Source organism: Brachyistius frenatus, unplaced genomic scaffold, assembly GCF_029030835.1.
Source record: "Brachyistius frenatus isolate BFR_SWC_R1_liver_20210118 unplaced genomic scaffold, ASM2903083v1 Contig_102, whole genome shotgun sequence".
In the NCBI taxonomy this organism is placed as follows: domain Eukaryota; kingdom Metazoa; phylum Chordata; class Actinopteri; family Embiotocidae; genus Brachyistius; species Brachyistius frenatus.
The window spans coordinates 1326983-1351243 of record NW_027210701.1 but is presented as its reverse complement, the minus strand read 5'-3'; the positions used below and the strand labels follow the sequence as shown (position 1 = coordinate 1351243).

The window sequence follows — 24261 nt, the reverse complement described above, 5'->3', positions numbered from 1 at the left end:
CTCTTAACACTTTCAGAGTTAATTAAAGAGTCAGCTGGCCTTTTTCTCCAATAGACAGAAATAGTACTGAAAAAAAAGTACGAATACACATTGGAAAATAAAGTATGTGTGTATTATCAGTCAAATATAAAAACTCCCTGGAGTATAAATACTTGTTTAGGTAAGTATTTATTGTGATATTTGATTTTGCTGATATCAACCAGCTTGAACTATAAAAAGATATTTTACATACTTTACTGTGACATTTTTTTATAAACTTTTGAACCACTTAAGTCTGCCAGAAAAAACACAGAAACAAATCTTTTTATTACACGTGTGGAAGAATCATGTAAAATTATGTTTTGGAACAGTTTGAAGGCGTGGAAGGTGAAGTGTTCAGTTACCCAGTCGCTCAGTGGTCTGCTGCAGCAGGTGGAGGTGAGGGAGGTACATGTTTGTGATTCCAGGAGGGAAACCTAGTTTTCCATCAGCCAACATGACAGTCTGACCGAAAACACGGAGCTGAAAGAAACAGTAAAAAAAACAAAAGTCAATATCTATCATTAAAATGTCCATATTCAGGTATTTAGTCAATAGTATTTGATTTTGCTGATTTTGCTTATAGTTACAGCAGTAACTACAATAACACTTTATTTGGACCATAAAAAAAGTCATACTTGTCGTCCAAAATATGAAAAAAAAAAAAAAAAAAAAAGTCATACTATAAAGCATGTCGTCCAAAATATGAAAAAAAAAGTCATATGTCGTCCAAAATATGAAGAAAAAAAAAAGTCATACTATAACATGTTGTCCAAACTATGAAAAAAATGTATGGCTTTTTTTATGGTCCAAAATATGAAAAAAAGTCATACTATACTTACATTATGGACTACATGCATAAGTTAGTCGTCCATATTATGGACGACAAACTTTAGTTTTAGGTTATTAGTTTTACAGGAAAAATTAATAACATAGAAAGTCCCAGGCGGAATCGAATCCAGGACCTTTAGACTGTGAGACAACAACACTGACAGCTGCACAGTGTTAGCTTCCATGACTTGAACGAAAGTCATACTTATAGCATGTCGTCAGAAATATGACTTTTTACTCTTTATTTTGGACGACATGCTATATAGTATGACCTTTTTATCACTTTTTGGACGACATTAAAGAAGTATGACTTTTTGTGCTATTTCTAACGATATGCTATAACTATGACTTCGGTCCCAAGTCATGTCAGGCAACACAATGGTGCAGTTGTCAGCGTTGTCATCTCACAGTCTAAAGGTCTGTGGTTTGATCCCTGCCTGGGACTTTCTATGTGGAATTTGCATGTTCCTGCATAAGTAATAACCTAAAAATAAAATATGGATGACTAACTTGTGCATGTTAAACCATAATGCATAATGTAAAACAAATGTCATGCATGTAGTCGTAAATGTGACAAAGTCACACTCCAAGCAAGAACATGCAGACAGAACAGACAGAGTTCCAATCCCTTGATCGAACCCAGTACTTCCTGATTGTGAGATGACAACGCTAACAACTGCAAAATCGTGCTGCCTTTATTGCATGTTTGTCTGATTTATATAACTTATATGACTTCTAAACATTTTATGGAAGACAGCACAGTGGTGCAGTGTTGTTGCCTCCTGGTCAGAAGGTTTCAGATTTGATTCTTGCCCTTGACGTGGCTTTTGATCTAAGATGTTAATGTCATCCTTTCAAGAGTGAGTCTCGAACCTGGAACCTCCTGAATAGGAGGCAACAATGCCAACCACTGCACCGTTGATCCCTCTTCAATAATATGTTTAAAAGTCATATAAGTCAGACGCTGACAACTGCACCACTGTGTTAGCTTCCATAACTTTAACGAAAGTCATACTTATACCATGTTGTCAGAAATAGCACAAAAAAAGTTATACTGTCGTCCAAAATGTCATATTTATGATGATTAAAAAATGGATGGTCACATACTCGGTCGGTTGTTGACCTATGTGTGCGGCTGCCTAATTGAAGTCCTTGTGCAGGAACCAGTGAACGGGACGTATCGGTGTGTTCTGGTGCTCACCTGCTTCTCCAGCAGCTTCCGGGTCAGATCCAGAAGTCTGCGTCCTGGTTCTCCTCTCAGGTCGCTGAGCAGCAGAGCGGCCCGAGCCAGAGTAACACTGCAGCCTGGGGACATGGACGTCCAATCAGACAGCAGGCTCACCGCCTCCTACAAACAACGGCAGCACTCTCATTACTTTACAGCACATTCAGTCATCATATCATATCATATCATATCATATCATATCATATCATATCATATCATATCATATCATATCATATCATATCATATCATATCATATCAGCCCATATCGAGGCTCACAAAACAATCAAAAAACATCATTTGTTTTGAATAAAATACAAAAGAAAATCAGAAAAACCAAAGTAATAAAGACAAAAGAATGTTGTTTTTTTAGGTTTTTACCCAACGATGCCAAATGGTATTAAATTAGCCTGCTCACATTATTATGTTTTATTAATAAATGAAGTAGGAATCATTTGTAGGATTAATATTGTTATATTGTAAACAATTGTTTTTCTGTCTTTCATGAAATATACACATTTTTTATGAATAAAGACAAAGTGTGTGTGTGTGTATGTGCGCGTGCGTGTGTGTTGCGTGTGTGTGCGCTGCGTGTTGTTTGTATGTGTGTGTGTCTGTCTGTGTTGCGTGCAGTGTGTGTCTGTGTGTGTGCATGCGTGTTTTATGTGTGTGTGTGCGTGTGCATGCGTGTGTGTCTCTGTGCTGCGTGTTTTATGTGTGTGTGTGTGTGTTGCGCTGTTACCTGCAGTGTTGCCATGCTGTCTTTCGTCCTCCCTCTCCGTGCCTCCAGCTCGGCTCTTTCAACCATCAGCAGGGTCTGAACATCTCGGTCTCCCCATCGACTGCTCTCATCCAGACTCTTCTGGATCACCCGAGCCGCCGCCTCAACAATGTTTTTATCTTTAAACAGACACACAAACAAATTAATATCCGACATTCATCTTCCTATCGCTGATCTACGTGCAGCTTCTGTAATCTGTTGGTAACACTGGGACATAAGAAGTGTTATTAAGTGACACAGCGGGATGTCTTCCTGTAGGTGGGAGGTAGATTTGCAAACTGGACAGTCTGGAAAAGGTGGTGGCGAGGAGGACACTGAACAAACTGGATAATCCTGACCACCCTCTCAACCACCTGCTGCAGGGACAGCGGAGCACTTTCTCCTACGGACTCATCCAGCTCACAAGGACCGATACAAGAGATCGTTCCTGCCCGCTGCAGTCAGACTGTTCATTAACTCACCTCTGGCCAAATCCATCACGCAATAACATAATAATGTTTGTTTGTTTAATTCATTGCACTGTTGTTTAGTTTAGTTTAATTTAATATTATAATTTTTTTATTTGTATGTAATGTGTATTAAAAAAAACAAAAAAAGTTCAATATTTTTTACTACCTTTGTCATTTTTATTGCTTTACCCTGTATGTATTGCTGTAACGTAAGAATTTCCCTTTGAGGGATTAATAAAGCATCCCTCCCTCCCTCCATCCCTCCCTCCTTTCTTCCCTCCATCTATCTAGACTACAGACCTTTGTAGGGAGCAGCCAGGTCGGGGATGAGGGCCACCAGACTGTGGACCAGAACCAGGCGGCAGCGCAGCCACAGACTGAGTCCGACCCGCTCGCTGGCCTCCACGGCTGCCGGACAGTCTTCTTCCAGGGAGTACGACACGTTGCATTCTGTAGCCTCCTTCAGAGAGGACATAATATTCAGAAATGCTCACACAGCATGTGGAGCAGATCCCTGCTGCCTCAGAGAGGTCGGGAGCTGCTGACACACTTTGGAGGCATCACCATATGTGGGGATGTTTTCCAATCGGGACACAGGGAGGCGTTTCATGTTGAACTTCATACGTGCTTCCTCTCTTGTCGCGTGATACGTACTCGTCTCCGAGCGGCCGTTCTGGATCTTCTCACGATCACAGGCGATGTTCTCAGCAGCAGCAGACACGAATCTGCCACCTTGGAGCTGGAGGACATCAGAACCGTTAGGATGCCACGGATCAAACGGACGCAGTCCGCACACATTAAGGCCGTCGTACCTGACTGCAGCGCGTCCCTGCTGCAGGTAGAGCTTGGCCTTCAGAAGACTGGATTCTATCGTCAGCTCCAGTTTCTCCGCATCGCTGCACTGATGAGACGGGAGCTGCTGAGAAACGCAGAGCAACCAGGAGGACGCTGCTTCCAGCAGGAGGAGCTGCAAGAGGAGAGGACAAGTATGGCGCAAAAAAAAAAAAGTTCCTCCATATTGGTAAGAACAACAATGAGAACAAGCAGCTCAATGTGTGAAGAACGTTAGATGGCTTGTTGACAGTTTTCTTTCAGAGCAGGGATCTTACGGAGAAGAATTTTATATCAGTCATAATGTTACATCCATCAAACAGCATTTAAAGCTAAAGCATTTCAACATTTCAACAATCATCGGCATTCCCAGCTAGTTTGGTTTCATGTGTGCATTTGGAGTGATTTTATGACTTTATTACTGATGAGACTCACTGTTGATTCATCAGGGATGTAATGATTCGTCTCAATCAACAGAGTGCAGGTAGGTCTCTGACTTGCCTCTCAGACTCAGACAGACTGAAGTGAACTAAAGAAGTTTAAAATCTCCATCAGGTCTGACCTTGATCCTCTCTGGATCCAGAATATTTGGCTGCTCTGTCTCTCTGCAGGAGTCCTCAGTGTCCACTCCATCTTCCCCTTCAACACAATCTGAAACACAATCAGACTGCTTCATCCTTTGTGGCTCTTTCACAATAAAACCACACGAACTGTATTTAAAGTGAATGTCTGGTCTGTAAATCCTGCACAGGATGATGGAAAAATGTTCTACTGAGAAACGTCACGAGTAAAACCGACGTACAGAAAGAGGAAGTACTCTCGGTTACACACCTGCCGCAGGACGACCTCGCACGGTGTTGGCGATCGCCAGGACGAGTTGAACGCGAGCGAGGTTGATTCTGATGCACAGCGTGAGGCCGAATTGTGAGCAGACCTCCGGAGGAAAGTCACACTTCACAAATTCCTCCAAACCCTGAAAACAAGCACCACGAACGCAACTTACAGTGTCAGTGCAGGACTGGCGTGGAAATATGAAGCAGAGCGAGCAGCACAAAGACATGTGAATGTCTTCCTCTTTAAGGTTTAATCACACGTGTAATTAATTCGCAGAAACATGCAAAAGAAAGCCGACAGCAGAAGCACCTCCATGTTGTCCACAAGAGTCTTGTTGTTGCAGAAGTTCTTCTTCGGCTGCACAATAAACAGAAAGTTTATTCAGATTATTGCACAAACAAACTAATATTTCCGTGCAGAAGCAGATCAAGTTGTTCACATACAAACAGCAGAATAAACACCTGGAAGTATATTCACAATATGTAAGAAATAGTGAGACATAAAACTTATCGATATTACAACTGTTCACAGCCAAAACAGAAACACACGACTGCACTGAACAATTAAAAGCTAAACATCCTGAAGTGGATGAGCTGCAGAAGAAGTTTCTTAAATCAGGTGATCGTACCTGGGTATCCGGCGTGATGATGTGTCGTCCGTGAGGCAGCATGACGGCGCCTCCCTGAGACAGAAAAAGCGCCTCCTTCACAGCTTCAGAGAACAGACTCAGCTCGGTCAGAGCTCGGATCTGCAGGAAACAGAATAAATCTCCACCAATCAGGAGGAGAACAATGTCTGCATGGAAGAAGAGGAGGCAAACTGCTTTTTCATGCTTTTTCTCTCCCATAGTTTTTTCTTATTGTCTGTTGCATTCAGTTCCCTCGCTCGCGTAATTTCAGTTTTTTCTTTTGCAGATGTCTCCGGCCGTGGAGCTGCATGTCTCTGCTCTGTGATTGTCGTCTCCACCAACAGTTCATGTCTTGTATCTCTATGCTGTCCTTTTCTCTCTCTGCTCTCCCCTCAGCCCAACCAGTCGAGGCAGATGGCCGCCCACTTCTGAGCCTGGTTCTGTCGGAGGTTTCTTCCTGTTAAGAGGGAGTTTTCCCCTCTTAACAGAGGTTGGAGGTTTTTCTCCCTTAAAGAGGAGTTTTCTCCCTCCTAGCTTATGTGGGAATTGTTGGGTTTCTCCGTTTCATGTTGTAAAGTTCTGCTGTGAGGACTTTAATGTGTTAAATGCCATGAAATGACCCGTGTTGTGATTTGGCGCAATATAAATACAATTGAATTGAATTGAATTGAACTCTGACCTTCAGCGTTCTGCCCTCAACGGTCCGACGCACGTCTCTGCACACCGTCCCCACAAAGTGGAGGTGGAGGGTGAGAACGGGCAGAAGCTGAAATCACAAACACGAGCACCGAGTTAGCCTTCAGAACGAGCGCAGACAGACGGAGTGTGTCGGTGTACCGTGAGGTGGTAGCCGGCGCCGTAGAGCCAGTGACAGACGAAGCCGAGGCTGGTGACGGTGGTGGCGGCGTTGAGCCGGCGGGGCTCCGAGAAAAGGTCGACTCCAGGGAACAGTTCACCCGTCAGGCGGTAGGAGGCGTACTGGAGGTCGTCCTGAGGCCGAGCCATGGAGCAGCACAGCACACACTGTGGAAGGCGCACACACACACACACACACACACACGGGCATGTCAGGAGTATAACACACACACACACACACGGGCATGTCAGGAGTATAACACACACACACACGGGCATGTCTGGATTAAAACGGACAGACAGACAGACAGACACAGACAGACACACACACACACACACACACACACACACACACACACACACACACACACACACACACACACACACACACACACACACACACACACACGGCATGTCAGGAGTAAACACACGTACAAATTTGTGATCGCAATAATTTTTGTGATTTAAAAAGCATGTAAAGCTCTTATTTTAACAGCAGATGAAGCCTTCGTGTTCTATATTACAGTCAAAGACGGTCTGTTCTGGAAAGATGCGTCACTTTTAGACACTTTTTATCACTGAGCTCCGTGATGGTTCTATAAATTCAACACAGACAGAAAAACAGATTAAAAGTCAGATATTTCTGGGATGTACAGCAGGATTATTATCACAGGAAGTCAGCACAGATTACTGCAATATTACTGTAAAAAAAAAAAAAAACACGTCTCAGTTTTTGAGAAAATCCGCTGTGAAATCAAATATTTTGGCTCATGACAATCACAAATAAACTGAGAGACCAACATGCAGCAGAGTCATCAACAACAGTCAGAACCGTGTGGGACCTTGAAGAGGTGAGCAGACAGCAGGCAGCAGTCGGTCCGCTGGCTCATGTCAGGAGAAGTGAAGATAAACCTGCAGATTAAAACACACCTTCAGAGGCAGGTAGGTTTCGGCGGCACGTTAACGTCCGTAAAATGCAGCGAGCATCGCATCTGCGACCACCTGAGTGAAACCTACTGAGCGATCTTGGCAGTGAGAACGGCCGCCTGCAGACACCCCCACAGGCCGGCCCGTCTCAGGGTCTGCTGCAGGGAGCCCCCCCCGCAGGAAACACCGTCCCACCTCTTCACAGTGTCGGAGCTCTGCAGGGCAATGTCCACCGCCTGACTCCAGCAGGAGAGCGCCGCCCTGCAGGTCACACACAAGAAGGCGGGAAACAAACAGGACAGAAAAATCACTACGAGATGTTTTACTGTGGGAAACAATAAACGGCTGCAGTTTTAAACACAGACACACACACACACACACACACACACACACACACACACACACACACACACACACACACACACACACACACACACACACACACACACACACACACACACACACAGACAGACTCTCACTGTGGTCTCCCGTTGAACAGCTGCAGGTCTCCCGTCTCGTGGAGAACCTGAACTCTGAGAGAGTTGTGACAGCCGACGTGGAGATGCTCTGAGGAAGAGTTGACAGTGAGACCTCTGAGAACTTTCTCCCACTTGCTGGTCACCTGTCAGTGCTGCGTTCATGTACAGTGGGATATAAAAGTCTTTCTCTGAGTGTCGAGTCCGCTCTTACTGAAGGAAGTGGAGTACGCAGTGAGGACAGTGGACATGCGGTCAGGGGGGACATGGAGGCTGAAGACAGTCTCTGGATGACAGGAGTTTGAAGAGGGGGCGGAGCCTGAAGAGGAGGAGGAGTTTTAAAAAGCTGGTGTGTGTGTGTGTGTGTGTGTGTGTGTGTGTGTGTGTGTGTGTGTGTGCGCGTACACTCACAGGTCCATGTGTCCACCAGTAGCTGCAGCAGCATTGACCGACTGTCCTCCAACTGCTGAAGATGAGCAGGTTTATTCTCCAGAGCCTGATGATAGCAGTGCAGCGTGTCCTCCACGTCCAGAGGGACACAGACAAGGGACATGGACAGCTGCTGCTCTGCACCTGAGACACACACACACACACACACACACACACACACACACACACACACACACACACACACACACACACACACACACACACACACACACACACACACACACACACACACACACACACACTCTGTTACCCTGCTGTGATTCTGGGTAGCCGTTTACAGCTGTTTGAGTGACTTCACATGTTCAGACCTTTGAGTTCAGCTGCTCTTCGAAGAGCCGGTTTATGTTTTGTTGCTGTGCAGCTTTGAGGTGTCCAACCGCTGAGCAGCTGGCAGGTGGCGTAACTTCTGGAGGTCACCTGACGTGTAGGACAGAAAACAGCACATATCAAAGGAGTAATCAAAGGAGAAGAATGAAGTGCACTTTGAAGCGAGCAGGGAGTGTGTGACATCGCAACATAAATACAAAACAAACATGAGCATGAAAATAATTAAAGTTGGTCTTTCTTCCTGCAGGACAATCAGATGTCAGACATAATTTATATAATGTGTGTGTGTGTGTGTGTGTGTGTGTGTGTGTTACCTCTGTCCCTGTGTCTCTCTGTGTGTGTGTGTGTGTGTGTGTGTGTGTGTGTGTGTGTGTGTGTGTGTGTGTGTGTGTGTGTGTGTGTGTGTGTGTGTGTGTTACCTCTGCCCCTGTGTCCCTCTGTGTGTGTGTGTGTGTGTGTGTGTGTACCTCTGTGTGTGTGTGTGTGTGTGTGTGTGTGTGTGTTACCTCTGTCCCTGTGTCCCTCTGTGTGTGTGTGTGTGTGTGTGTGTGTGTGTGTGTGTGTGTGTGTGTGTGTGTGTGTGTGTGTGTGTGTGTGTGTGTGTGTGTGTGTGTGTGTGTGTGTGTGTGTGTGTGTGTGTGTGTTACCTCTGTCCCTGTGTCCTTCAGTGTCCTGACGTGATGCGGTTGTGGGACAGCAGGTCCTCCAAAAGACGTGATTCTTTCCAGCAGCCTCCTCTGAGCGTGGAGGAGCAGAGGAGTGACGCTGCAGGCGTAACGCTCGCTGTGGAGGACGAACAGACGGACGCACACCAAACCTCATCGGGGAACAGATCATCGGGTCAAAATCAAACAAAAATAACGTACCTTTCTTCCTGCATCAATAACATGTCGTCCTCACCGTGTGTAGGAGTTGAACAGTAGTGCGAAGTGCGCCAGGCTCTCCCATTTTGAGCTGTCGTGGAGCCGCTCCAGAGTGTGCAGCACCAAGGTTCTGGTCCAGCGCAGGTCCACCTGGGTGCTGTCGTCCAGAGGAGCTGAGAAGTGAAGACCGGACTCCAGTTCATCCTCAGTCGAGTCTTGGTCGTACAAACGCCACAGCTGGAGGGACGAGGACAGAGAGGACAGACACGAACTGAATTGTGTCCTCAGATTCTGCTCCTCGAGGTTTGGTTTCTCTAGTTCAGTCGGGACCACTTCAGCTCAGGCCTTTACTGCATGTGTAGTGAGTTATATTAGGTGCTGTGACCTTCGTGTCCCTACAGAAGGGTTTGCAGGCTGAAGCTGCTTGAATAAAGAAACTTGTTTGAGATTTGCCAGTTGAATGATGGTGAGGAATATCTGCTGATGTAGCTGTCCAGAGAGCTCAGCTAAATATTCTTATGAACAATCGTGTGTTGAGCTGCTAACAAGCGCGCGCGTGTGTGTGTGTGTGTGTGTGTGTGTGTGTGTGTGTGTGTGTGTGTGTGTGTGTGTGTGTGTGTGTGTGTGTGTGTGTGTGTGTGTGTGTGTGTGTACGTAAGTAAGTAAGTAAGAGTTTATGACACTGACCCCGAGTGTGTTCACCATGTCCATGATGAAGTCGGTGGCCAGAACCAGCAGAGGGGTGAAGATGGACTGATGCTGCTCAGATGTGATGGTGGAGGGGGTTTCAGCCTGCAGCAGGACGATGAATCTGCGGTTCTGGTTCCACACGGTCTGACACACGGACTGCAGGGCGGTCCAGTGGCCGCCGCGATGGGCCAACACCTGCAACACATTCAAAACACTGAATTTCACACAGTGAGTGAATGACCTGGATGTGTGTGCAGTGTGTGTGTGTGTGTGTGTGCAGTGTGTGTGTGTGTGTGTGCATACAGTACCATGGCCCTGCGAAGGTGTGAGGCAGCTTTGTGCAGCGAACCCAGCAGGGCAGCAGCAGATGGTCTCTGAGTCTCGGCTGAACGATGAAGACTCTGAGAGAAGTCTTCCTCCTTGCAGCTCTCTGTGACGTGGTCTTCAGCTGTCGACGAGTTCAGATAGCTGATCGAACACACATCGGGTTTACGTTTTTTTCATCTTCAGTGTGTCGTTTTCCTCACCTTCATCTTTGTCCCTGTCTCTGCGAGGCGTCCTCTTGTCCTCCCTGAGACCGCTGTGAGAGGAGTGTCCCTCCGAGATGTCTTTGTGTCCAGAGGACGGCTGCTGCTTCCAGGCCGTCCACTGCAGGACATCATGGGAGGCCAGAGGGAAACACTGAGAGGTGAACTGGCTGTACCTGAGCAACAAGAATATAATATACAGCATGAATATACACTATATATATATATATATCAATCAGAACCAACACAGAACAGGTGATGTGTGTTTACCTGAGGTGCAGGCCGCCTCCCCCTCCCCCTCCATGCTCCTGGTGAAGCAGTGTGAGGTGAGCCTGAGCCGTGCTGTGGTGCAGGTAAGACCTCCACACTCTCTCCTCCCTGCAGAAGCGCCTCAGCTGCTGCTTGTAGCACTGTGACATCATGGTCAGCAGCTTCTTCACCGTCTGTTTCCTCCTGCACACACACACACACACACACACACAGAAAGTTGTCCAGAACACGCGTGCTTACGTGAACACAGACAAACAAACAGACAGACACACAAACACACGTTGTACCTTTTAGCTAGCACTAGAGACGTTTTCTGCTTTCGTTTCCTTCCCGTGTTGTCACATGTCCTCTTCTTCTGTTTTAAAAATTCAAACTAATTACACATCGTGTGTGTGTGTGTGTGTGTGTGTGTGTGTGTGTGTGTGTGTGTGTGTGTGTGTGTGTGTGTGTGTGTGTGTGTGTGTGTGTGTGTGTTTCACCCACAGTGATCCACCTCTTTTCAGAGTCTGACTACTACTTCTAGTTTCTCTGACAGTTTACCTGCATTTGTCTTGTGGGACGCCTCGTCGTCTCGTCTCGCCTGACAGAGAGGACGTCACAGACAGTCTGCATAAGTTTATTCATATTACATTATGAATAAACTGCAGCATGATCCATAAAGAGGTGGATCAGGTGATTAATAAAGACCCACCATGACAGAAACTGAAAGATGTTGTATCCCCAGGTCAGCACCAGCTCCGACTGACCTTCCTCCAGACTCCTCTGGAGGAGTTGAGACGCAAACTCAATAAAGCACGCTTTGCCTCTGAGCTTCATCACTGCGAGGACACACAAATGTGAGAGAAGACAAGCGATTGTTCATCAACAAAAGGGAGGGAAACATACCGGTTACATAGGCGTCCTCTAATCTGCCGCAGGAAATCAGCTCGAACAACACGGCGGGATCCTCACAGTCGGTCAGAGGCCGGAAAACCTCTGCAGACATAAAGACACAGTGTTCAGTGTTGAAACTGTGGTTTATAAAAAAAAAATTAGATCTTCCTGCTGCATCCACAGACTAGTTTTGAAGACCTGTGTGTGTGTGTGTGTGTTACCGTCAACTATGCTGTGAGCTGCGATGTGAGATGTGATGTTTTTCTTGTGCTTTCCTTGCAGTGCCTTCAGCTGGAGAATTATCTTCATATGACCTTTAACTGCACCGTGAACTACTGTTTTATTCTACACACAAACATAAAACCAGTTAATAAGGTGTCTAAAATTTAAGCCGTCTTCAATAAAAAATTTAAAAAAAATACAATATATATCAATTACGAAATGTCAGGACCTCCCGTTAATTTCAGGAGAGATTTAAATAAACAGACTTTTTCTTCCATTTCTTACGGCTTCAGTTTGTTTGGAGCCACAGATGTCCTGCAGCAGTCTGCGTCCGCAGTCCATCAGCTCATTGCCCACCCGATGCTTCTGCAGCACTTGTGACATCTGTCAGCGGGAAGAGTCACAGATTGCTTCGTAAGACACTTTACCTTGCTTAGCATGTGGACTGCAAGCTGAAGACATAACGTGCAACTGGACTCGTACACACCTTCGACAGGTAGTAGGTGATGCAGGTGACCATGTGCATTAAAGACTCGTTAGTGGCTTCGGTCCACTTCTGTTTGAGAACACCTGAATTCTCAAACAGAACCATCAGACACTTCTTCAGCACCTGAACGTCAGAACACAGACTCACTTGATCAATAATCTGCAGTTTATATCATGTTACATGGTTCAGACGTGTCTGGATGATTTTTTTTTTTATATATAGCTTACATATACAACTCCTTCAGCAGAGATCTGGTGGAAGATGAGCGGCGCCAGGAGGCCGTAGCAGGTAACTGCAGCTTGAACAGCAGCAGTGCCGTTTTTCAAACACATCGCTGTGTCCATGGCAACCAGCATGCGCTCACACTCTGACAGTCTGGCTTCCTGCATGCAGGCACGACCACATGTCACTACTTCATTGTTTGACCTGTAACCTGTCACACTGTGGTCGGTCCACTTCCTGCTGCTCACCTGCTCCCAGGTAAACGGTCCGAGGTCACTGAAGGAGTCACAGAACAGAGCCCCCTGCTGGATGTTGATCTCTGTCTCGGTGAAGATGGAGGTGAGGAACAGCTGGACCAGGTGAGGGGAGGAGCTCTGCAGGGTTCGTGTGTTCAGCCTGCAGGATGGGGACAGATGAGAGGGAGATAAATAAACGAGTTCTTTGAGCTGAGCGGAGCTTGAGTGGTTCCTGCTCACCTGGTGTTGGCCAGTCGGCCCTGTGAGCTGTTGGACTTCCTGTCAGGGAGGGTGAAGTGGCTCCACAGGACCCTGCAGGCTCTCTGTGCTACATCGTACTGCTGCGTTTGAAAGGCCACCTGAGGAGACGTGAACACAGCTGCATCATCCTGCCTCCTCTGTCTGTCTGATGGTGCTGGTTGTGTGTGTGTGTGTGTGTGTGTGTGTGTGTGTGTGTGTGTGTGTGTGTGTGTGTGTGTGTGTGTGTGTGTGTGTGTGTGTGTGTGTGTGTGTGTGTGTGTGTGTGTGTGCGCGTGTGGAGAGGGGGAGGAGAGGAGGGAGGGAGGTTACCTGAGCCAGGTGAGCCCACGTGGAGAGCAGCGGCAGCGGCATGGAGGCCAGCAGAGGGAACGTTGTCTCCCCGATCGTGTTTCCCAGCAGCATGCCATGTCGGTTGTACGCTGCAACAGCAAACACATACGTCTGGTTGGGCTGCAGCCGGTCCACCGTCAGAACACACTCACCACTCACAGCAGGGACCTACACACAGAGTCAGACATGATGTCATCATCTACACACAGACTGAGGATGATCTGAAAATGTGACAGGAACAAACTGAACCATGTCTCCGGTTCCCGTCAGGCTGCAGTCTCTCAGCCGGACTTTCTGGTTAAAGCTGTCAGTGACCCGACCGCAGAGCTGGTACCAGAACACCTGCACACAACCAGGTAGAGGAAACGGCATCAGAGGAGGGTGGATTATTACATCATTGTTAGATTAACTGATAATTTAAAGCTCTTCTCATCTCACCTCTCTCTCCAGGTTGTAAGGAGCTGGGCTGAAGGTGAAGGAGTGGTCGGTGCGGGAGAGGAGGATGGGGGGAGGAGCCGGGTTCCTCTCCTCCCTCTTCCTTCCTGTGGATTTCTTTTCATCTGGAGGCTTCGGTGCGTAGGACATGTGCACTCGTCTCTCCTCCATCGCCGCTTTCTCTGTCAGGGCGGACGCCTCCTGTCCAGAACATCAGTGAAACACTCGTCAGACATCTTAAAAGTGGCTCATGAAACAAAAGGACGTTTATGCCTGTTAATAACAGTGGATCTAATGGAGGGTGGTGGTGTGACCTTGAGCAGACGTCTGGTCTCGCTGCCATCTCCGAGCTCCTCTCTGTTGTGCAGCAGCAGGACCTTCTGCAGCAGCAGATGAGCTCTGGACACTTTGTTCCTCTTGATGCGCTCCAACACTTCAGACTCTGTAACTACACACAACAAAGGAAGTCAACAGTCACGTCAACATTTAAACTTCTGGTTCAGAAACCAGTCTGTGAGGCAAGCGGCTGCTCAGAGATCCTGGCAGTGTGTCCGTGTGTGTTTCAGAGAGTCTGACCTGCGTGTCTCTGCAGTAACTGGAGGGAGGTTCTGTGGTGGAGGATGTTCAGCTTTAGATGAAGGTCTCTGGCCAGCAGGAAGGTGTTTGTGGACAGAGTGTGCTGACAGTCTTCTTCCGCTCCCTCCTCTGATGTTGGAGAACACACTGATGGACTGAACTTCTATGAGAACAGGAGGAGGTCAGTTCAGTTCCTGAGAGGCCGACTTGGAGCGACAGGAATCTTCCACACGACTGTCTGACAGGTCGACTTACCTGCATGAAGGCCGACTCGGCGACTGCTGAGGAGTCTCGGGGCATCAGAGCAGCGACACCTGAAGTTAAAACTCCAAGCCCCCTCTGCACCACCTCACACACCTTCAGAAGCAGCTGTGTGTCTGTACTCTGTGGGTACACACACACACACACACACACACTACAATATACAATGTAGACTGTTATCAGTGGATGATCTGCAGTCAGTCAGCATATTCACACACCTGGAGAAGAGAGAAACAGCTCGGCTTCACATCATCATCATCGTCACGGCCTCCTGTAATAGAGATGAGAACAACGACACAGTGTTTGAAGATAAAGAGGATGGAGTGCAGATATCAATGAGGGAGCAGATGACAGGAAGTCGTTCGTCACCTGACCACTGCGTCTGATCCCAACATTGAGCTGCTCTCTCCAGTCGAGTCCCCAACGTGTACATCATGTCTGCCATCATTAGACAGTCTACAGACGCCAGGTCACCAGAGGAGGCCACATCACAGAGAGCAGAGAGGCAGCACAGACACTGCAGGGACGTTCACACAGACAACATCCATCTTTTATCTCATCAACATTTTACGTGCTCAGTGAGGAGGCTTTAACTTTATATTTGACCTTTTTGAAAACAAACCTTGTGATAATCATCCACCTTCTGGAGGGAGTGTGTGAATGTCAGTTGATCCCTCTGCGGCTCCACCTTCATCTGACTCCACAGAGAGAAGACAATCTCCAGAACCAGGTCTCTGTCTGGCTGCTCCTCCTGCACACACACACACACACACACACACACACACACACACACACACACACACACACACACACAGTAAGAAGTCCTCCTCCGAGCTCTAATCATTCTCACACACACACACACACACACACACACACACACACACACACACACACACACACACACACACACACACACACACACACACACACACACACACACACACACACACACACACACACACAGCTGACACTTACAGGGGCAGAGCCACAGACAGACGTGTGCAGAGCATCCAGCAGACGAGGGATCTCGTCACTGATGGAGAAGGAAGGCTTCTGTCGGACTGTTGGACAAAGACATCACATTATAAAGAAGAAGCTACGGTAATTAACTTATTAATAACATGGTAAAGTGTCATCAACATCTTCAACTACTAAACCTATAACCAGTGGTTCTTATTATTTCATTCATTTTCTAATATTTTCTGTTTGAGTGAACCAGTCAAATCAAGAAAAAGGGAGAAAAGGTTTAAGGATCAATGATCATGAATGGCCTACAAGAATCCTCTAAATGCGCTGTGCGCTGTCAGTTTAACAACATAAAGCCCTGAGTCAGCTCTCGTGTGCTCACCGTCGTCCGTGTTGCCCCGTCGAGGATGAATCTGCTGGGAACTCTGCAGACTGTTGAAGCTGGACAGTAAAGTGAGATCACACTCTGCCTTCCTGAACGACTGATCCTCCAAACCCTGACACACACATGGAGACACCAGGTCACACACACACACGGAGACCAGAAGCACCAGGTGAGGAGAGCCGGTGAGCGACTCACAGATAAAACCTGCAGCATCTCTCTGCTCAGCTCACTGAATGAATCCAGCTGTCTGTACTGGAACAGCAGTTTGATGAACTTCACTGCAGACATGACGGGAACTTTGTTTTCTCCTGGAGACACACACACACACACCGATGAAGGGATTGACATGATGGAAGAGCTAAGAAAAATGTCTTTCATAAGTATTGACAACAGCAGCAACTAAATGCATCACAGTCAGGTGGTTAAAACTTGAAACACTCCTTCCGGACTCCCACATTCCCTTTTTAATTTTACATTTGGATTTTTATTTATTATCCCTTTCTAAGTTGAACCTTTGTTTTATTCCAAGCGTTAATATTTAAACCGAAGAGAAGTTTTGTCTTTGTTCTACTTTTAATCTTATTTTGCAGAATTGATCATAAAACATACAGATGAAGCTGTAAAAAAAAAAGGAAAAACAGTCAGAAAAAAAAACAACAACAACTACAACAACAAAAGTGACTGACCTGTAGTGGCTAAATCTAGGAGACTTGATGTTGTTGTCAGTACAGCAGGAGACAAACATGAGTGGTCGCCACACCTCTGATCAACACTGCTGGTGACTCCTAACACACATTAACACACTCAGACACACTGCACCTGGTTTATTTTTCATCTGTGTACTTACTGTAATCACTGTGTGTGTGTGTCACTAACCAGATAATATACCGAGCCCAGCTGACAGGAGCTCCATCACCACCTTCTGATGCTTCAGGTCGTCTGGCATCTTCCCCTGCAGCAGGCGTGTCGCGTCGTCACCGAGAGCCTCCAGGACGACCAGGAAGTGTGCGGCGCTGCAGTCAAACAGGTCGGAGAGGACGCGGCCGGTCGCAGTCTGAGGCCACGGCACCTGAAGGATACGCACACGATCCTAATTAAATTCAGTACAATACATCAAGTAAATTAGGACATAAAAATATATGCAGCAAAGAGCAGTAATGCAACTTCATCATACAGGTAGAAGTGTTTGGCTTCTACACCGAGCAGACCTTAATGTGACGGTAAACTTTAGGATGAGCTTCAACACTGAATATGATGGTATGACAGTAAAGTGGATGTTCTTACGCCGACTATGTCCTCCAGCCGTCTGTCTCTCTGAGGACGTCTCGCCACGAACGCAGCCTGCTTGAAGATCATGGCACCTAACTGAAAAAAACAAAAACAAAAACATCTTTATTACCTTTGAATTCGATCACAGAAGAAGACAAAACATGATCACCGTATCAGTGAAGTGACTGCAGTGTTGGTGACCTCAGAGAACTCCCACCTTGATGGAGGCCTCTCTGAAAGCTCTCTGAGTCTCGGCGTCCCCCTCACTCGGCTCCTCCAGCTCCGCCAGCGTCACGATTTTACCGAGAGCTCTCCTTCCGAACTTCTGAGAGATGCACAAACAAATTAAAAAAACAGGATCAGACCCTCAGAGCAACTCTAACTCAGTTTGTGAACCTTTTCTAATTGAATACACAGATTTGTAATTTCATACAAAAATGACCAATAAACATGCCAGCCATGAGGAATCTTTCATTTCTGCTGTTGTCGATAAATATTTAAGCATGAATTTACATATGGCTCTAAATAATCTGACAGAAACCTGCAGGTCACAGTTAGTATCTCCATCTGTTTTGATGACTGTGCATTTGTTGGTGTCTGGACGCAGACGTCTCTCACCTCCGCTTGCTCCTCAGCCTGGTTGTCATAGTAACACTGGCAGACGGCGCAGTAGAGTGTGACGATCAATGGCAGATACTTCACCGTCATCAGAGGGATGGACAGCTCTAAACTGATGCTGGCCCACAGGAGGTACTCCAGGACCTGAACGGGATCGTAGATGTATAAATGGTGACATATATTTTACCGTTTCCTTCACAGTGTATCAGACATGTCTAAAATCTATCTACAGTTTCAACAAAAAAAAAAACAGGCAGCAGTATGAGCCCCATTTTTTTTTACCTGTGCACTGTGATTCATCGTCATCAGGTAACAGCTGATGTTGTAAATGTGTGACGCGCCTAAATGACAGGAGACAGACGGAGAAGAACATACAGTCAGAGGTTAACTGTACAACAACATCAAAATACAGCAGAATGTATTAATTGTCTATTTCCCAAAATCGACTAGTTTTTCCAAAGTTTCCGGTCAGAAAAGCGCCGAGTCGTACTAACATACCGTCGTACAGCTGCACGTGGAGGTGTTCATGTTGCTGAAATGCCTGCATCATGATCCTCATGAAGTTCAGCACACGCAGCAGGATGCCGAGTCCCGTCTGACTCAGGACGCTGTGATTTTTCTGCTCCTCAAATATACACGAGGCACAGCCCTTCATTGCACGCATCTACACACACACACACACACACACACACACACACACACACACACACACACACACACACACACACAACAATTCTTTACAACAGCAATAATACTGTACGACCAGCTGTAACGTAACACACACACAGACTCACTGCACATCAGCTCACAGAGCGCACTGTACCTTCATGACAAACACTTCCTGGTCTGTATCGAAGCCTTCGGGGAAGAAGCAGCTCATGAAGTGGTCCACGCCTGTGATGTCAGTGATGTTGACTGAGCTGAACAGCTGCAGGTGGAGACCGAATCCCTTCCACAGAGCCAGGTGGAACATCTACACACACACACACACACACACACACACAAAGAGGCAAAAAATATGAGTGTCAGACAAATGAAATTCATTCATGTGGAATAAACCAGACAATAAAAAGATCAATAGACCAGATATCAGCGTGTTTTAAATTTCACCTTTAATCCAAAGAGAAAATCTGCAATCTGCAGCATGTGTTCCTGGTACAAATTCGAAGGCAGACGCTGGTTGTATTTCTTCCAAATCTCCACAAGGGTTTTAATCCTTCAAATTAAAAACAATTTAAAATGAATAATATAAACAGACTGGCAGTAAATTATAGTTGACGGATTCACCAGGTTTGTAATACCACCCACGAGGGGCCAGAACCAGTCCTATGACACCCCCTTCGGTCACTGCACTAACACTGCAACTCATAACCATCACCCCCTCCCTTCCCCGCAGGGCGCAACAGACAGTATTGCCATTAAGGTTCACCGAAATCTCTGTTATGCTAAGACACCCGTACTTTCAGGGCGCATGCGCAGTGACCACTGAGTGGGTGACCCTCGGTACTCAGCTCTTCCACGCTGTGCTGGGACTGTAACCCAGATACCTAAAAATCATTAGCACTAAACAAATTACACTAGATGCGACAGAGACAAACAAATAAATGCTAAATATAATGTAAAAGTACTTAATTTTTAAAGACCAAACTTCGGCAATAACGGCAGAAAAAACAGAATGAAGCTAACTAACGTGAACTTCAATAAGCCAATGTTACTGTTAGCTTTTAACGTCTTACCCTCGAGCATACGACCTGTTGTCCTGGTCGGTAACGGAAGCGAATTGTTTAATTTGTGTCATAAACGAGTTAATGTCTCGTTTAAAAGAGACTAAAACTGGGTTTCTTTTATCGAGTTCACCGTAAAATGTCGCCGGTAAGTCCATTTCTGTGGTCAAATAAAACAACTATCGCATTTGTGTTCGATAAAACCGATAACAAACTGCCCGAATCTACGGTTGAGGGTCACATCACCATGACAACAACTGTAAAGACGCACTGTAGTGGGCAACTCGGGGCGGGGCTCAATGTAGGCGGAGTGAAAGCTAAAACCCCGCCCCACTCTGCCCGTCATTGGTGTGTACAGCTGAATCTCTGCCTCCTGCTTTACACATCGACATATATACATACATATTGTTAAATACATACACGTATATATGTCTATGGTTTTACATATCGGTATATATAGATATAGTTAGGAATATCTAACTATATACTACTACTACTACTGTGCTATTTAAAATGCATTCTGCTTTATTCTATATCTTTCTTTTATTAAAGTTGAATTTTAACTCTCAGCTCAAAGATCAGAACATTTTCCTCATGAGAATGGAGACATTATATTATACAGATCAGAGGAGTCCACATTCTCTCTTATGAAGGGCCAAAAATGCATCTGGATTGAGGAATGTGGTACAAAAATAAATGAAATTGGTAAATTCAGTGGAAAAAAGAAAATAGAAAAATGGTTTATGGATAGATTACCCACGTGTCTGTTTTTGGCCGATCCAGAAAACTGAAAACAAGTTAAGCCACTTATGATGCAACAATAATATTCAAATCAAATATTAAATATATTTTTGTTTTCTCCATTTTTTGACCTACATTCCCAAAACTACCATTTCACACCAGTAAGGTACCTAATTTAGAGTTAGAGAGCGACACAGACCACTGGAGGTTGGTCGCCAGGGAAGCAGCACAACAAACAGCTCAGGGGCCGAGATTTAGCAGCACCGAAGGAGGCTTTTACTTTGAAAAGTCTGGATCTCAGTTGATTTCTGATTGTGCTGAAGCTGAATGAAGATTTGGACCATGTGTGAGGCGTACAGAGTTTCCTCCTCCGTTAAAGTGAAGCAGATGGAGGCCGAGCTGTCGCAGCAGCTCTCTGCTCTGCAGGCCGAGATCGAGGAGAATGGATTCCCACCGGGAGCAGAGGGCTTCAACTCTTACAGGTTTGCTGATTGGTTTTAAAAGCCGTTTGGCCCTAAAGCTTCTTTAAGTGTCACTAATGTTAAAAAAAAATGTTCAGCTCTGTTCCACCTCCCAGAGATGTTTCCTTCTTTTGCGTGGAGAGAGAGCATGCACTGAGGACAGGGCTGCAGGTGAGTACAAGAACATGTGTTGGTTCCTGAAGGCATCACGCTGGACTTGATTCAGCTTCTCGTTGTGTCTCTGCTGAGTGTCTGTCTCCTCCTGGTCTCAGGTGGCCGAAGCTCTGCCGGTCCGGTCTGCGGCTGACGTCATACAGAGAGAGCTGCAGAGCTGCTTGAGTTTGGAGTACAGTCCCGACAGCCTGCCGCTGCTGCTGCACCAGGTGAAGACCAACTCCCTGACAGACAGAAGAGGGATTTATAAATCAGGTTAAAATAGTTTCCTCCATGTTGTTTCCTCCTCAGTTCTACACGGACCGGTCCTTTCACCTGGCTCAGATCAAGTATCAGCTCATGCTCAGATGGACGAGATTCTGCCGCCACACCGGCGTCATTGAGGAGCTTTATCCTCATTACAAGGTGACGACCTGATTATAATTATACTTTTCAATGACATTAAGGAAATGATCTGTATGTGGTCACAGAACTATTTCCTGCTCTTTAACCTGTGTCAACCTCAGCACTGTGACAGATTACAAATCCTCCAGAATATTAATGATTTAGAAACAAAAAGAAAGAAGATACTTTAAATGAATTAAATCTAAATAATGTCAGTTCACGAGAGACGTTACAAATATTCAAAGAAAATCAAATGACAGTTGTGACGTTTTGTTGAGAAAGATATTAGCTTCCAGATGTGCTGTTGTCGTCACGGCAACTGGAGAAAGAAAAAAAAAAAAAAAAAAGAAATCCCAGTTATAAGAATGTTTCTGTAAAAGTGTGAATCCATGAAAACACAGGAGGAAACAAAGCTTTTTAAAAGGACCCTCTGCTGGATGATCTCCTCTCTCCTTCACGGAGCAGACGTGATGAGGGACTAGAGATGCTGAGAACCTTTTGATTGGCCAACTCGTGACTCTCTCTCAGGACCAGGTGCGGTATCTGACGGAGGAGTACGAGGACGCAGTTCAGAGAGCGCGCAGACTGTCGGCGAGCAGAGAGAAGATGCTGACCGGCCGAGAAACATCACCAATCTGCTGACTCAGGACGATGTGGTCATCTACCTGCGCCGGCTGGTCTGCCACCTGCAGGCTGTTAAGAACATCCACAACTTCCTCAGAGTAAAACAACAACAACAACAACAAAGATCTCCCGTGTCTCAGTTTACTGTTTCTGGTCTGTGAATTCAAATGATAGAAGTTATAAACATCCTCCTGAACAGGCGCTGCACTACGTACCGGCGAGTGAAAGAAGAGACGCAGAACTGAAGGTTGATGAGGGAACTTTACATGATAATGGTGAGACTCAAACCACAAATTCACCTTTCGATTTAATCTGGACTTTAAATGTTAAACCTGACTAGTGGAGGAAACTCCAGGTGCGAGTTCATGAAGCAGATTTTTATTCTAGTGACTTTGAGAGCGTCCAGTGCTTCGATTAAGAACTTTCTTTGGGACACATTGATAATATTTCAGTCCCTCCAAGAAATCTTGCAATCGTGATCTTTTGAGCACAATAATTAACTTAAATTAAAGCTATGTCTGCAATATCTGCAGCAGCACAACTTCCACGATTTTTCCTCAGAAAACTGTGGTCAACAGAAGCTCTTTTTTCTGCATCCTGACAGCTCTCACTATCCTGGAACAAACTGCAGCTACAGGTTTATGTCCAATCTGAAAACATCCCGACAGGCAGGAATCATTCATCACATAATATATTAAACCCACAGGTGCTTCAGGTCGGGCCGACCCTGTTCCCCTCCACACGGCTCACCTGGAGGAGCTGCTACCGGAGCTGCAGGCGTTGATCACCGACTTCCACCTGCCATACGACGCGGAGAACGTCAGGACTCCTGCAGACGAGATGGAGTTATTCAGCGTGTAACGACACTCAACCATGCCGACAGCAGCTCATCTTTAAATGTGTGAAGGTGGATTTAAAAGGTGTGCTGCTGTCCCACCAGGTGTGGACCCACTTCAGACGCGTCTTCAGACGACAGCAGCAGATGAAGACGTTTCCTCAGTACGACGGGAGCGACGCCACGGAGAGCCAGTGGGGGAGGAGGAACGCCGACACGGCTCTGAAGAAGGAGGCCGACTGGATCCCCTTCATCCGGGTTCGAAAGAATTAAACAGTGAAACAGTCGGTGAGGAAGGTTTTCTTCACGCTGACTGTTCTGGTTCGGTCCTGCAGGTGAAACCCAGACGAGATCCGTGGCAGCAGAAGATCCTCACAGAGCTGAAGGAGAGGAGCTCCGTCGACGAGCTGATGAAGGCACACTGCAGGTTTCTGCAGGTGAGAGCAGCTTATTCCACCCTAAAACCAAACTTTTAGTTCCTCTCTATATAAACTCCCCACCTTGTCGTCCACGCCTCCATCTGACCAGGAGTCCGATCTGCTCCACGTGGCTGCAGATCTGAAACATCAGACCTCTCCTCCTGTTGGCGTCTTATCGTCTTCCTCCGTCTCTCGCAGCAGGAAGAACAAACGGCAGGCAGTCTCCGAGATCTGGATCCGTCTCTACAGCGCTCAGGTATCCACCACCTCAACAAACAATGAGAGACACTGTGGGAGCTGCTGATGTGATGGAGGTGACGTCTGTGTTGTTAGGAGACCATGAGACGCTCGAGCAGGTCCAGAGGCAGCGACGGAGAGAGACCAACGTCCACTGATGGAAGGTGGGTCAGAGTCTGCAGAGGAAACTGAAATTAAATTATTCACCTATCAAACAACTTCAAACATTAGTGCTGTCTGCCTTCACTTCCAATAAAAGCACTCACCTGTATCACATTCCTGCTTCTTCTATAAACAGCTCCTCTCTGGGGGACCGTCTGGAGCATAGTCTGGAGACTGGATCTGCAGATCCTGGGTCTGGAGGACAGTATGGAGGACGGCCCATCAGATCCAGTCAGAACCAGAGGAGCTCACCTGTCCCTCGTGTTCCTGCGGCACCTGGTTTCACCTCCGTGTTTCCCCCTTCGTGTTTTGCTTTTGCAGCCCTGCTCTGATGAACATCTTCCTCCTGGAGGTCCATCCGTCTCTCTGCTTGTCCTCGG

The 24261-nt window shown here is 46.4% G+C and overlaps 3 protein-coding genes across 3 annotated transcripts in view; 2 read left to right on the top strand and 1 right to left on the bottom strand.

Annotated features, from left to right (window-relative positions):
• Nucleotides 1-160: 160 nt before the first annotated feature.
• cfap54 (cilia and flagella associated protein 54) lies at nt 161-20073 on the bottom strand. Its single transcript, XM_069711674.1, has 56 exons — nt 19857-20073; nt 19231-19336; nt 18944-19093; nt 18619-18784; nt 18403-18461; nt 18121-18264; nt 17720-17827; nt 17518-17598; nt 17110-17302; nt 16920-17018; nt 16429-16541; nt 16231-16345; nt 15858-15943; nt 15505-15633; nt 15252-15399; nt 15101-15153; nt 14877-15005; nt 14622-14784; nt 14360-14493; nt 14049-14246; nt 13860-13952; nt 13590-13778; nt 13260-13378; nt 13032-13179; nt 12789-12944; nt 12562-12684; nt 12360-12458; nt 12074-12197; nt 11865-11954; nt 11671-11797; nt 11520-11559; nt 11267-11334; nt 10980-11162; nt 10710-10885; nt 10491-10630; nt 10180-10377; nt 9530-9729; nt 9277-9412; nt 8611-8719; nt 8264-8425; nt 8067-8171; nt 7856-7943; nt 7467-7637; nt 7292-7361; nt 6432-6617; nt 6274-6360; nt 5595-5714; nt 5276-5323; nt 4964-5105; nt 4695-4783; nt 4114-4268; nt 3956-4040; nt 3602-3761; nt 2814-2971; nt 2051-2197; nt 161-501 (listed from the first exon to the last, which is right to left on the bottom strand). Exons 1-56 carry the CDS (start codon nt 20000-20002, stop codon nt 376-378), a joined length of 7137 nt encoding a protein of 2378 aa, XP_069567775.1. The 5' UTR covers nt 20003-20073; the 3' UTR covers nt 161-375.
• A 784-nt stretch (nt 20074-20857) lies between these two features.
• LOC138628588 (putative uncharacterized protein C6orf183) overlaps nt 20858-24261 on the top strand; it is a 70519-nt gene continuing 67115 nt past the window's right edge. Inside the window, exons 1-7 of the mRNA XM_069711713.1 lie at nt 20858-21067; nt 21145-21217; nt 21319-21429; nt 21512-21625; nt 22133-22326; nt 22428-22503; nt 22935-23085. Coding sequence (XP_069567814.1) covers nt 20913-21067; nt 21145-21217; nt 21319-21429; nt 21512-21625; nt 22133-22246 — 567 coding nt within the window. The 5' untranslated portion in view covers nt 20858-20912 and the 3' untranslated portion in view covers nt 22247-22326; nt 22428-22503; nt 22935-23085. The remainder of the gene's footprint in view (nt 21068-21144; nt 21218-21318; nt 21430-21511; nt 21626-22132; nt 22327-22427; nt 22504-22934; nt 23086-24261) is intronic.
• Nucleotides 23092-24213, top strand: LOC138628504 (uncharacterized). Its single transcript, XM_069711577.1, has 5 exons — nt 23092-23321; nt 23399-23500; nt 23592-23738; nt 23816-23883; nt 24018-24213. The coding sequence occupies exons 1-5, from the start codon at nt 23211-23213 to the stop codon at nt 24211-24213; spliced, it is 624 nt and encodes a 207-aa protein (XP_069567678.1). The 5' UTR covers nt 23092-23210.